Source organism: Macaca nemestrina, chromosome 10, assembly GCF_043159975.1.
Source record: "Macaca nemestrina isolate mMacNem1 chromosome 10, mMacNem.hap1, whole genome shotgun sequence".
NCBI lineage: Eukaryota > Metazoa > Chordata > Mammalia > Primates > Cercopithecidae > Macaca > Macaca nemestrina.
The window spans coordinates 8600085-8612920 of NC_092134.1; the positions used below are offsets into that span (position 1 = coordinate 8600085).

General features: G+C 57.4%; 1 protein-coding gene across 39 annotated transcripts in view; it reads left to right on the forward strand.

Annotated features, from left to right (window-relative positions):
- Positions 1-12836, forward strand: part of LOC105493668 (nuclear receptor corepressor 2) — a 240074-nt gene that overhangs the window by 141345 nt on the left and 85893 nt on the right. For all 39 annotated transcript variants that reach the window (XM_011761567.3, XM_071070825.1, XM_011761578.3 and 36 more), the window contains 2 exons: positions 2617-2671; positions 5133-5231. In XM_011761567.3, the coding sequence (XP_011759869.2) occupies positions 2617-2671; positions 5133-5231 (154 nt within the window). The remainder of the gene's footprint in view (positions 1-2616; positions 2672-5132; positions 5232-12836) is intronic.

A 12836-nucleotide genomic window follows, 5' to 3' on the forward strand; every position in this document is an offset into this window, starting at 1 on the left:
CCCAGGCCACACTAGAAAAAGAAATGTCTTGTGCCACACAGAAAACACGCTAACATTAATGATAGCTGATGAGCTAAACAAAATCACAAAAAAACTCATAAGGTTTTAAGAAAGTGTACGAATGTGTATTGGGCCACGTTTAAAGCCATCCTGGGCCGCATGTGGCCTGCGGGGTGCACAAGCCTGCTATAATCACTTGCCCGTAAAGCGCTGGGTTCCCTGCCCAGGACATAGAGCACCTCCTCAGGACCTCAGACCCCTGGGAGGCAGGAGAGTGGGAAACTGAGGTGTGGACAGAGGTCTCAGTGCTTGGCCAGGAGGGGACGCAGGGAAGAGACTTTACTCTGTCACTGCCCGACGTTCACCCAGCAGGCCACTGAGCTGACTTGGGGAAGACCCTGCCTCCAGACAAGAGCTTCCTCCAAAGCAATGACACTCCTTCCCCAGTGCCCTGGGCTTTGGTTCACGGTTGTGGACTCAAAAGAGGTGCCAGGCAGGACCTGAGGGATGGGGTGACTCTGGGTTCCCAGCAGGGGCGGGCGGACTAGCATGTGCAGATACCGAACTCGGAAAGGACAAGGACACAGTGGCTATCCAGGAGGGTCTTTGGTGGAAATCATTTTTTAAGAGTAGCTTTTGATTACGGAAATGTTGAAACGTCCATAAAAATAGAGGGGTGGGGTAATGAGCCGTTGGGTGCCCACGGCGCAGGATCAGTGGTCCTCCGCAGGAGACAGCCTTGGTCCCTGAGCAGGAATACTCGGTTACTTAGTGGCTCGTGCCTGCAGCCTCACCGTAGCAGACACGATCTTTCTACATCAAATTGAAGTCTCCGTCGCATGCTTTTTACAGTTTTGAACGAGGGAGGTGATGGTGGGACAGTCACAGGTGTTAAGAATTACTGAATTACTGTTGCGTTCGATATTCAAATTCCTTCTGGTAGGCATGATGTTTTAGTGTATGTATTTTTTCTGAAATACAAAAACTGGTGTTCTGGGGTGCTTTCTGTGGCTCCAGCCTTTCGGAAGATCTCATGTGGCTCTGCAGGTCTGATAATTTCACCCTCTGTTAATTCAGTAGCCGAAGGGCGGGGGACGCAGGCTGGGCTGCTCTCTGCTGGCCTGGTTGAGCCACAGCTTGCCCGCCTGCATCCCTCCAGGACTGTGGGCTCGGTTTGAGGTCTCATGTGCGGAGGAATTGATAGCACTCAGGGCTTTGAAAATCACCTACTGACAGCATGGGGCTACCATGTGCTGGCCATGTGACCATTCCCCCTCTGAACCTCGATTTCCTTATCTGTAAAATGGGTAGAGTGACAGGGCCTTCCTTAGTCAGCTGTTGTGAGGTGTGCAGGGCATAGGAAACTTCTAATAAACGTCTTCAGGGGGTGCAAGTGAGGTCGGGGGGAGGGGAACAGGTGACCTAGGAGATTCCCAAGTTGGATTCCTGGTCTCTTGGGAGCCCCCACTGTGCCTGGGGAAACCCCGTGGGAGGGGTTTGCAAGGAACGAAATGTCACTGGGACAAGGAGGGGGAGCAGAGTGGGAAGGACTCTCCCTACCTGGAAGAGAAGGGCTTTAGGATGGCTCCGGCCTTGCCAGCCGCCCGAGGTGGGATCCCAGGCCAGGGAAGCCTGCCATTCCTCACCGCGCTGCTTCCACTGGGAGGAGAGAGAGACTGTTCAGGATCCTCGGGTGTCTGGCTGGGAAGCAGGCGCGGGGCCTGCTAGCCTCCTGCCCAGCCATCTGGAGGGCCAGGCAGGTCGGGCACCGGTGCTCACTCAGCCTCCCTCCGTGGGAGCCCACAGTCCAGCCTCGCTGGCGGCCACTGCTTTCCCCGCGAAGGCTGTGCGGCTGTGGCACGTCGCCGGGACGCCTGGGCCTGGGGCCATGGACTCCACCCAGCACCCCTGGGGTGGAGCAGGCCTTGACCCACATCCCTGCCCCCACCATGCTCCTGCTCCTTTGGCCCTCGCATTTCAGCCTGGCCCAGTGGTTTCCCAGTAATTCTCCTGGCTACGCAGGAAGCCAGTTGGGACAGTGCCAGCGCCCCGCCACCAGCCTCTGACTTAAGTCCATGCTTGCTGCCTCCTTGGTTGGCCAACCCCCTCCCGCTGCCCCATGGGCACTCGGAGCCTCTGCTCCCAGCTCTCCTCTCCTGGGGAGGCCCAGCAGCCTGGTGAGCCGTGACCCCGCTGGCGGATCCCTGCCATGTTCCCAAGCAGACCCTGTGTGGGCCGGGTGAGGCCATGCTTCCCAGATCCAGCTGGAGAGAGAAACAAAAGCGGATTTTAAAGGGGGGGGAACCCCACCAAAGAGCTGCATGTCATGTCCTCATTTTTCCTGGAAGCCGCCTCCAGCAGGACAAACAAATATATTTTCAAAGGCGCTAAAGCCAGTGACTCACTCCAAGGAACGCCCTCTCTTACCCCTGGGTCCCCACCCCTCCCGTCTGCCGCAGCAGCCCTTCCCACACCCCCCTGGGCTTAATTGCTCCGAGTGGGGCGGTGCCCGCCAGGCCGGGCCAGTGGGGATGGCAGGCGCCTGGGAGCCGATCGGCCGCCCTGCAGGGAAGCCCTCCTCGGCCAGGTCTCACGCCCACCCTTCTCGTCCCACAGGTTCATGCAGCATCCCAAGAACTTTGGCCTGATCGCATCATTCCTGGAGAGGAAGGTGAGTCGCTGCCTGCCCTATTCCCCTTCGGTCTCCACCTCCGTGGGCAACTGCGTGGACTCAGGGTGGAGGCCCTCCCTCCCTGCCTACGAGGCCCTAGCCTGTTTGGCCCCTTCCTCCGGGGGCCATGCTCCCCTCCTCCCTCCTTCCCTCCCTCTCTTCCTTCCATCTGGGAGATAGATCAGTGCAGGCCCCGCCCTGGCCTCTTGGGCCCTTGGAGGAGGAGCCTCAGGTTGCTGAGCACCTGGGAACCCTGGGAACCCCAGGGAGAACTGCACGGCCAGGCTTCCCAGAGCCCCCGTGCCCGACCGGGTCTCCTGCCAGCTCCTCAAAGGCCGTGTGGAGCGTCCTTGCATACTGGGGATGGATTGTGGAAGCACTGCCGTGCCTGGCATCCCAGCGAAGTCTTCATAGGCAGGAGTGGCGTGCCTCAGCGGGACTGGAGGACCAGCTTTTCTAGGTCCTTCTGAGGGTCACTGACTGCTTTCTGACACCCCTAATGCCAAGCCAGATGTGTGACCTACAAGTCCCCATCTTCTTTGGACAAACCTTTGTGTGGAACTGAGGCCTAAAGCCCACTTTGTGTCAAGCCCAGGCCTGGAGCAGCTCCAGTTGGCTGGTAGACACAGTGTCCCCAGAGAATGGTAAAGCCGTTGTTTTGCACCCACAAGGCTGGTTGGACTGTGCCTGGAGAGGCTGCAGGTGGCAGAAGTTGGCTGGATGAGGCTGTGTGTTGGACGTGGCCCCTGGGTCTTCCCCCAGCATCCTGAGGGTCAGAGGAGAAAGGCTGCCATCCGTGTGTCTTAAGCAGCATTTCCCTGAATCCCGTTTCTCAGAGATGGGGGCCTGCCTACCGCAGCTTGGTGGACACCCTGCTTGGGCTTCCTGGTTGTAGGAGGGAGGCCAGGAGGATGAGGCACTTATTTTAAAGGACAGCTGTTCCCAGCGCCTGCCCCTCGTGAGCTGATAACCGTAGAAGGAGAGAGACGGAGCAGTGTGGGGAAAAATCTCTCCATGCCTGAAAAACCAGTGTGGAGAAACAAGCCCTATAAATAGCCCATCTTCTGAGTGACTACGTCTCCCTCAGGGAGTGGACGGCACGGCGGACTCTAGGTTAGGGCTCCCCGGGATGGAAGCAGGGCATTTCAGAAACTGGCCATTGAGCAATCCTCCTTCGGGACGAGGGGATTAGAAGTCTTTGTGCTGGGGAGTAAACTTCACGGTGTTCTTTGGCTGAGAGGCAGCCCAGAACGAGGCTTCAGTAGAGCTTCCAGAGGGGTCTGGAGCAGGAGCTGCCGACGGAGAGGCCGGCAGGGGCAGGCGGGTCTTGACAGTGAGTGAGGCTGACGTCTGGCTGGGAGCCAGGTGGACCAGCCAGTCTGTGCCCACCCGCGGGGGCAGCTGCTGTCCAGAGCCTGGCTGCCATTGCTGAGCACAGGAATGAGCTCTCCTGAATTGTTAAAGGAGAAGTCGGGCACCCACATCCCCTGAATTGCAATTATTGGCATCTGATTATAAAACGTCTTTCTCAATTGCTGTGTGGGTCCTGTTTGTGGGCCGGGTTTAGCCTGGGGCTGCCTAGGAGCCCCCCTGGAGGTTGTACTTGGCAGGAGGCTGCCAGCTGGGGGCTTTCTGTTGAGGGCAGTGAAGTTTGAGGCCCAGCTCAGAGGCCTCACAGAATGCCCCTTGGAGGTGGGGTCCTGGCTTGACACCGGCCAGAGCATCGCAGAAACATTTTACGTTGTAAGGGGAACGGCTGCGGGCATTGGCGAATTGGGCTCCATGCCCGCAGGTGGGGGCATCGTGGCATCACTTTCTGAGGCTGCCCCTTTTACTGGTCCCATTTGGCCGGGGTTCATAGAGGGCTGGTTGCTCTGGCTTTCAGACCCAATCTACATGGAAAAGACCGAGGCAGAGAAAAGAAAGAAACCCAGGAAGAGGCATGTGGGGCGTGGGGTGGTCCCTACGCGCAAGGCTTGGAAGAGGCTGTTCAGGACCCCGAATATCAGGGAAGAGAAGGCTGAAGTCAGGGAAAGGAGAACCCAGACCTGTGTTTGGGGAAGGCTTTGAGTTTGCCCAGCTGTGGGCTGCAGTCCTTGTTTCCCATAAGGGCTGGGGGTGACATATAGCGACATCAGCGCTGTCATTAACCATAGCAACAGCAGTGATTGTGATAACAGGAAAGACTTCCATCATGTTTACTCCGGGCCAGGCCTCGTCCCAAGTACTTTACCTACGTGTTAACTGATCTGATCTTTGTGATAACTCTGTGAAGTATGTACAATTAGCATTCCCATTTTACAGATGAGAAAACTGAGACACAGAGGTTAGGTCATCTGCCCGAGGTCACCTAGCCGGTACGTGGAGGAGGCAGGATATGAGCCCGGGATGTGAGCTCCTGGCTCCTGCCCTGAATGCCTGCGCTGTACCCTGCTCAGTGTCCTCTTTCTCTGTCCCACAGACGGTGGCTGAGTGCGTCCTCTATTACTACCTGACCAAGAAGAATGAGAACTATAAGAGTCTGGTGAGACGGAGCTATCGGCGCCGCGGCAAGAGCCAGGTAAGAGGCAAGGTGGGGGTGGCTGTCCTTGGGGTCTGGCTCCCTGCATGCTGAGCAGCCACTTGCTTGGTGGCCAGCACCCTGCATGGCTGGCAGTAACCGTCTCCATGAGTTGTCGCTTGGCCACTGGCAGTGTGAGTGTAGGCTCCCCTCTGTGGTGGCAGCAAGTGAGGGGAGACCCTCTCTGGGGTGCTCACCCTGCTGGGCTATCTTGAGCCTCCCCTAGTGGCCAGGAAAAGAGCTGGGGGGAAACAACCACGGGCCTCCTCAGTCGGCAAAATCCTAGACTCCTGATTGGGTGACCTGTGATCTCTGTGCGTACAAAGGCCACATTCCAAAAGTAAGGGCTTCCCAGGATGACTCGGGGTAGTTCCCAAACTTCACGTGTTTAAAATGTTAATGGTTGTGTGTGTTTATCTTAATGCATACTTGAAAGGAAAAATAGCCAGTACTTCAGCTCGCCGTTTTTTCAGACGCCGTTGCTTGGAATGAGACTGAAAGATTATTTACGCTAGAGCAGGGGCTGGCAGACTGGGACTCTGGGGCTAATCCGGCCCACTGTCTGTTCTTGTGCATAAAGTTTTGTTGGAACACAGACATGCCTGTTTGTTTACATATGACTATGGCAGCATCCTTGCTGCTCTGGTGGAGTTGCATAGTTGTGACCAAAAGTGTATGGCCTACAGGGTCTCAAATGTTTACTATCTGGTCCTTCATAGGAAAAGTTTGCTTTTTCCTCCGAGCTAGAGGAAAAGGAGTTGGTTTGAAAAAATATCCAGTAAATAATGGTAGAGATGAGAGGCTCGGTGGCACACCTTTTGAAAGGGGGATCCTGGGTGCTCAGTGTTTGGGAGAATTTGTTTTGCGTCGGGGCTCTTGAAGCATCGTCTCAGAGCAGATGCTGGGAGCACCACACGGAGGAGGCGGTTAGAGGCAGTGGGCACTTTGGTGGCTGCTGGATTGGAGTCAGTAGAGGCATTTCCTTCCTGGGGGCCTCAGTGGCTGGGGGAGCCGGGCGAGAGTGACGGAGGCCAAGAATAGCACGAGCTGGGATAAGGGGACCCTGAGGTTTTCCTAGGCGGGTACTAGCATCCTCTAGCTCCACCCCAGAGCTGCCCGCCTTCCCTTTCCCAGGCTGCCAGAGGTCGAGACCCATAAGGCATTGAGACCAGCCATCACGGGCTGGGGGCGGGGTCCCAGTGTCTGCCGTGAGACAGCCGCTTTCCTACAGCCTAAGAAAAGTCCCATGAGGGAAAGGAGGCTGTTGTCAGGAGCATGAGCCACACCTTGCCGCATTCCGATCGTCCGGCCACGATGCCTGGGGCTGGGCTTGGTCCTTATCCGCAGGGATTGTGGAAGGGTGGCTGCCTTTGGCTTGTGGCGAGGGTTTTCTTGTCTAGTTTTCTGTAGCCAGAGTTGACCAGTCTGCTTGCCCTTCTAACAGATGTGTAAAACCAAGGCCAAGTGGCACAGAGCATGTATTCCAAAGATGTAGCTACGTTTTATTTTTGTTTTTTTGTGGTTTTTTTTTTTTTTTTTGAGACGGAGTCTCACACTGTCACCCAGACCAGAGTACAGTGGCGTGATCCCAGCTCACTGCAACCTCCGCCTCCTGGGTTCAAGCGATTCTCATGCCTCAGCCTCCCAAGTAGGTGGAATTACAGGTGCATGCCACTGCATCCTGCTAATTTTTTGTGTTTATAATAGAGACGGGGTTTCACTGTGTTGCCCAGGCTGGTCTTGAACTCCTGACCTCAGATGATCCACCTGCCTCGGCCTCCCAAAATGCTGAGATTATAGGCATGAGCCACTGCGCCGAGCTGCTATGGTGTTTTTGAAATTGAAGTGCATTCAGGAATTTTCTGGACTGAGAGGCAAAAAAGTAAGTGCCAGGCCGAGAGCATATAGGTGCTGAGGTATGAGAGGCAGCAGGGAGCGGTGGGGATTGTGGCAAAGGAAGAGTGGCTAACAGCCTCAAGAGGTATTTGGAAAATATCATCAGGCGTCTGTTGAGCACCTACTGTATGCTCATTCTCTTGCTGGCCTTCCCAGTTCCCCTCCCACGACCTGTGTGGGGGCATTGAGGCTGGGCTTGTGGTGGGAGCCCTTCCTGGTAGCTGGGCTGGGGGCTCTGAAGAGCAGAGGCCCATCCCCTCTGCTTGTGTGAGATCCACATTTGCACAGAGGGAGGTGGGGAGACCATGGTAATCTAAGAAGGGTGGGGGGTGTCGTTCCCCATCATATCCTGTTGTAGAGGGCTGGCCTGTACTCTGGTAGAGTGAGAGTCCAGTGGAATGAGTGTCCGGCTTGCTGTCCATGGAGTGACTGAGTGTCTGGCTTGCTTTCAGCAGAGTGAGTGTCCGGCTTGCTCTCCGTGGAATGAATGTCCAGCTTGGTCTCAGGAGTGAGTGTCCAGCTTGCTGTCTGTGGAGTGAGTGTCCGGCTTGCTCTCCGTGGAGCGAGTGTCCGGCTTGTTCTCCGTGCCACGGGTCTCCCTGTGCTGCGGGTCTATCTGTGCCGCGGGGTTTCCCTGTGCCACGGACCTACCTGTGCCACGGGTCTCCCTGTGTCGCGGGGTCTCCCTGTGCCGCGGGGTCTCCCTGTGCCATGGATCTGTGCCGCGGGGTCTCCCTATGCCATGGGGCTCCCAGGGAGGCGGCGTTGGGGGCATATCCTCGAAGACTCCGTAGAATAAAGGGCCCCAAAGATGAGGTTGCGGAGCAGCCCCACAGGCGGACAGGGACGGGGCCCTCGAGTACAAAGGCAGGGAGCATGAGAGACAGTGCGTGTCTTCAGGAACAGCCGGGAGCCTGAGTCTTTGGATTCAAGGGGGTCCCGGTACCTCCCAGGACCTTAAACGAACAAAGAAATGGAGAAAATTATGTGACCCTCTTTCTTTTGCTCACTTTTGATGGGTAAATAGAGATTTTTTTACCCTGTGAAAAATAGAAGTGCAAACTCAATAAATAACAGCTCACACTTGACTTCAGTGTCTGGGGAGGGAGTAGGGAGTGGTGAGGCCTGCGGCTCATTACAGAGCTTGGGCCCCCTCTCAGCTCCAGCTGACGCTTGGCCAGTGGCCCTGAATTGCCAGGTGTTCTGATCTTTGATGATGAGCTGGAAATCTAGTTTTATGTGAAACCACCTGATTTTAAATCTTAGGTCACATTTTTAAAAAAGGAAAAAAACAACTCAACACTGTATACGCCACGCAACTGTTACTTGCTGTTGAAATCACCTCCAGCCCCTAGTAGAAGACCTCTGGGTTAGACTACAGTGAGACCGGGGAAGGAGGGCATTATATGCCTTGGGCCAGGCTGGCACCAGGGAAGCCCTAGAATGTTCCGTAGCAGGGAGGAAACATGCCCCTCTTTACACTGGAGATATCCTGGCTTAGCCGTGGTATCTGCGGTGCCTGGGAGTTGGTGGGGCTTTGCTGGTGAGTTTTTACCCCCTGCTGAAGCTGCTGTTCCAGGCAGGGGCTCCCAGGATGGGAAAATGTTGCTTGTCTGCTCTGCCTCTCAGAAGGATGGCAGAAAGCAAGCTGGGCAGGAGGTTCCTGTCTGTCTCCAGGACTCGCCCCTTCCTCGGATCAGCTGCGTTTGCTAAGGAGGTGGTGGCATGGCCTGGGCCCTGCCAGGGAGGGAGAGTTACACTCATATCCCGGAACAGCTTCTGTGCCAGGTAGATCCACTGCCCTGCCACCCCCCACAGGCCCGGTTCACCACCACAGGATAAACAAGGGTTCCCAAGTGCTAACTCTGGGGCTGAGAGTCCTCTCTGCCCATGGCAGCAAGCAAAATCAACGGCAGCCTCAGGCTCAGCCTGTCCTGTTAAGTGGAGATGCAGTGGCTGCCGCCAGCTGAGCGTCTCTGTGTGTGGTTGGGTCTGTGGAGCCGCTGACACTGCTGATCAGTCTGCTCCAGATGAGGGCACGGCAGGGTGATGGACGGGAAGGGGCAGGCGGTGGTGGGCTCTGAGTGCACCAAAGCTGTGATCACACAGAACCTGCAGCTCCTTAAGGAGGGCGGGGAGGTGAGCTGAGACCACTCCCCACCCACTACCCCACTGCCTCCGCGTGGCTGGCACCTGCAGGCTGGGACAGGTGTCCAGGACTCTCAGTGACTGACTGTGGGCTGGGGAGCCACTGCCCTGTGCTTTAGATACCACTGGCACCCAGGACACCTCTGTGGGCCGGTCCTTCTTTCTGACATACCCTGGCAGCTCAGGCCTTGTGATCAGATGGGAATCCCAGGCTATGGAGCACATGAGCTCCTGCCCAGCCCCAGTCCCCTCACAACTGCCCTAGGATACTTGTCCATGCTTCTCTCTCCCTCATAGGTTTCTGGGTGAGCAGACACAGCCCCTTCCCCCTACTGTGACACAGGCCCCCTCCCCAGGCACCACGGGAAGATGGAGAACCCAGGTCTTCCCAGCCAGTGAGCCCACGCACCCTCAAGGGTAGGGTGCCCGCTGCCAGGGGATGCTGCCTGCCTCTTCCCCGATGTCTTCTGTCGGGGGAAGCTTGAGCTCCCTTCTCTGTGGTGTTTCTCTGGAGGGCAGCAGGTCGGGTTCTCCCTGCCTTCCTGGGCCCTCTAGTTTTAGAAGAAGACTTAGTTTATCTCAGCCAATATGCATTGGACCCCTTGGTGGCTGAGTGGGGGGTGGGACCTGGGAGTCCAGTGAGACATGGGAGCCCTGTCAAAATTCCAAGGGCACCGGCCCTGCTGTGTGATGGGGACAGGTGCTGCTGGCTGCCGTGGTGGCGATGGTGATGATGGTGATGGCGATGGCGACAGTGATGGTGCCGGCCAACAGTCACGCAGTGCTATCGCCACACACCGTGATGATTTCAAGCTCACTAGTGTTGGCGAGAGGTGTGTAATTATCCCCACTGGCCAGATGAGGAGACAGAGGCACAGGGAGGTGAGGAAGCTTCCGAGTCGCCTGCTGAGTGGCAGACTGAGGGTTCTAGTCTGTCACATGCGGCCCAGGGAGCTGGAGGGAGGCCCAGGTGTCCCCTTGGCAGCACACTGGCCATAAAGCCAGCCTTCTAGAAGCCAGCCCTGATCCGCCAGGTAGGACAGGGCTCTCCCATGGCCTGTGCAGGGCTCCTGCAAAGGCAGCGCGGCAGAGGGGCTCATGATGAGGCTCCATGTCGGTGGGGAGTCAGATGCTGGATGTGGGGACCCCAGGTGAGCCAGGCTCGATCTGTGCTGTGGAGACACCCTCTGATATGGGGTGGGTGGGAGTCCTGGGGCGAGACGGGGCTCAGTACCCCCCGCCACCACCTGCATCTCTTCCCCTGCCATGTGTCCCTCAGCTCCTGGGGACGGCAGCTGGTCACTGTCTCTTTCTCTTTCAGCACCTCTGCCGTTACCATATATGTCTTTGGGGAGTTGCTGAGGGCTCTTCCTCATCTCCCTCTCTCCCTCCTTGCCTCTCCTCTCCATTTCGTCTCCCACTCCGTGTCTCTTGCGCTCTCTCAGCACCCCCACTCCCGCCGCACAGCCCCTCTCTCCTGGGTGGCTGTGGAGGCTGCTGTGGGTGGCCGCAGAGAGGCTGTGGTGCTTGTGGTCCTGGCGTGGTTCCCGTGGCTCCAGGCCACATCTCTGCTGAAGACAGCGACGAGTGGCTGCTCTCATGTCATCAGGACAGATGCCGCTTGCAGGGGTCTTCCCGCTTCATGTCCCCAAGCTTGCTCGCCCCACAGACCCCCCAAGAGGTGTCCATCGGATGTACAGTATGTGCATGTTCATCTGGGGGCCTTTATTCAGTGCCTTCTGTATGCCAGAGTTGTCAGACTCTACCTTCAGATGCGAATCCAACCTTAATCCTTCAGAAAATAGGGTAAAGGGATCAGCCGTGCCCCGCCCGTCTCAACACCCCAGACTTCCCCGATTCCACACTGCAGAGGTGGACACAGGGTGGGACTTCCGAGGTGTCGGGGAGTGGGCACAACTGCCCCTCCCAGGCTCCACAGCGCCCACGTGCCGCCTGTGGATTTCCCAAGTTGGGGGGTGCATGGCTCAGGACCAAGGACATGGGTGCCTCTCTTTTCGCCATTTGTCAAGGGGGGATTGAAGTGGAGGCTGTGGTGGGATCCCGAGGGAGGGCAAGCCTGTGGGCTGGGGTGAGAAGTGACTCCGGGGACACTGGGCCGTGCACTTTCCCCAGCGGTGAGGCTTCCGACTCCCTCAGACACCACTGACCACACTGGGATGGCTGTAGCCAGCATCCTGGGGCTGTGCCCTCCTGGAGTCCCCCCCACTGAGGCCAAGGTCTGCCTTGTGAGGGGACATGTCCCAGTCCGAGTCCTCAGATGTGAGTGCATGTTGGAATCACCGGAAGGGCTGGGGAAAGCCAGTCGCTGGGCTGCACCCCTCACCCCACAATAGGGCTGAGACCCAAGACTGCATTTCCAAGGAGCTCCCAGGCACTGGTCTAGGACCCTGCTGAGAACCTCGGTGCTGGGGGTCAGCCCCCGAGCAGGGAGCAGGGTGGCTGAAGGGGTTGTCAAGCCCGAGGTGGGCTTCCCGACAGCCCGGACCACCCATGGGGGTACACTCGAGCTGGAACGGCCCTTCCCAGGTGTTTGGGATGGGCAGCGGCCTCCCTGGCCAGGGCCCAACTTGGATGAGGCAGCTCTGAGCTGAGTTATTGTCAGCGGGCCTGACAGCCGAGCGCAGCCAGCCCCTTCCAGAAGGGATGTCCGACCAGTCCAGCTGAGGAGGCAGCCTGTGCATCTGCATGTTTGCAAAGCCACGCTTTATAGATGCTGTGGCCACCCGAATGCTTAACCACAGCCTGGCAGCAAGACGCCAATGCCACCGTGTCATCCCAAGGACACCTGCCCTGTCTGAAGTGCTTGGACCAGGCCTGGACCTGTGCCGGCCCTTCTCTGCCCTGTCACCCCCACACCATGTGCCCTATACCAAAGCAGTTTGTGTGTCATTTCGATGGCTGCGTTTCTGAAACTTGGATGGTTATAAAGTGGAATATAAAAGTCCTTGATTGAAAGTGCTGGCCATGGGACGTCTCTGGACTCAGACTCACGTTGCATGTGGCCGCCTTCACTCTGGCCCACCTTGGCATCCACGGCACTGGTGCTCAGCCTTGTGGCCGGCTGGAGGTGAGGGATGTGCATGACTGTTTGGAGTAGTGGGATTGCCTTCTTGTTTAATGGAGAGTGCCATCCTCTTTCTGGAAGCTTCTCTGTATTCTGACACAGGGGGATGCAGGCCCAGGCGTAGGCTTTTGGAATGCTAGCTGCTCCACACCCACCCCCATGAGACTCCACACGCCTGAGCTTTGGCAAGGGAGGGCTGAGCCCCCACCTCCCGGAACCTGGCCCCTGAGATTGGCTTTTGAGCCTGGAGGCTGGGTTGAGGCCTGAGCATCCTCTCCTGGGCTCCGAGCCCCATCGCCACCACCCTGAGGTGAATCACGATTGTGGGGCAGCGGGTGGGAGCAGCTCAAGCGCTGGCACAGTGGTTTATAGTTCATGATTCACCGATGGAAGGGCCGCGTTATCCTAGTGAATTGCAAAACCAGAGCCCAGGAATGCTGGGGCCTGACTACAGACCGTGGGGGAGTGAGGATGTG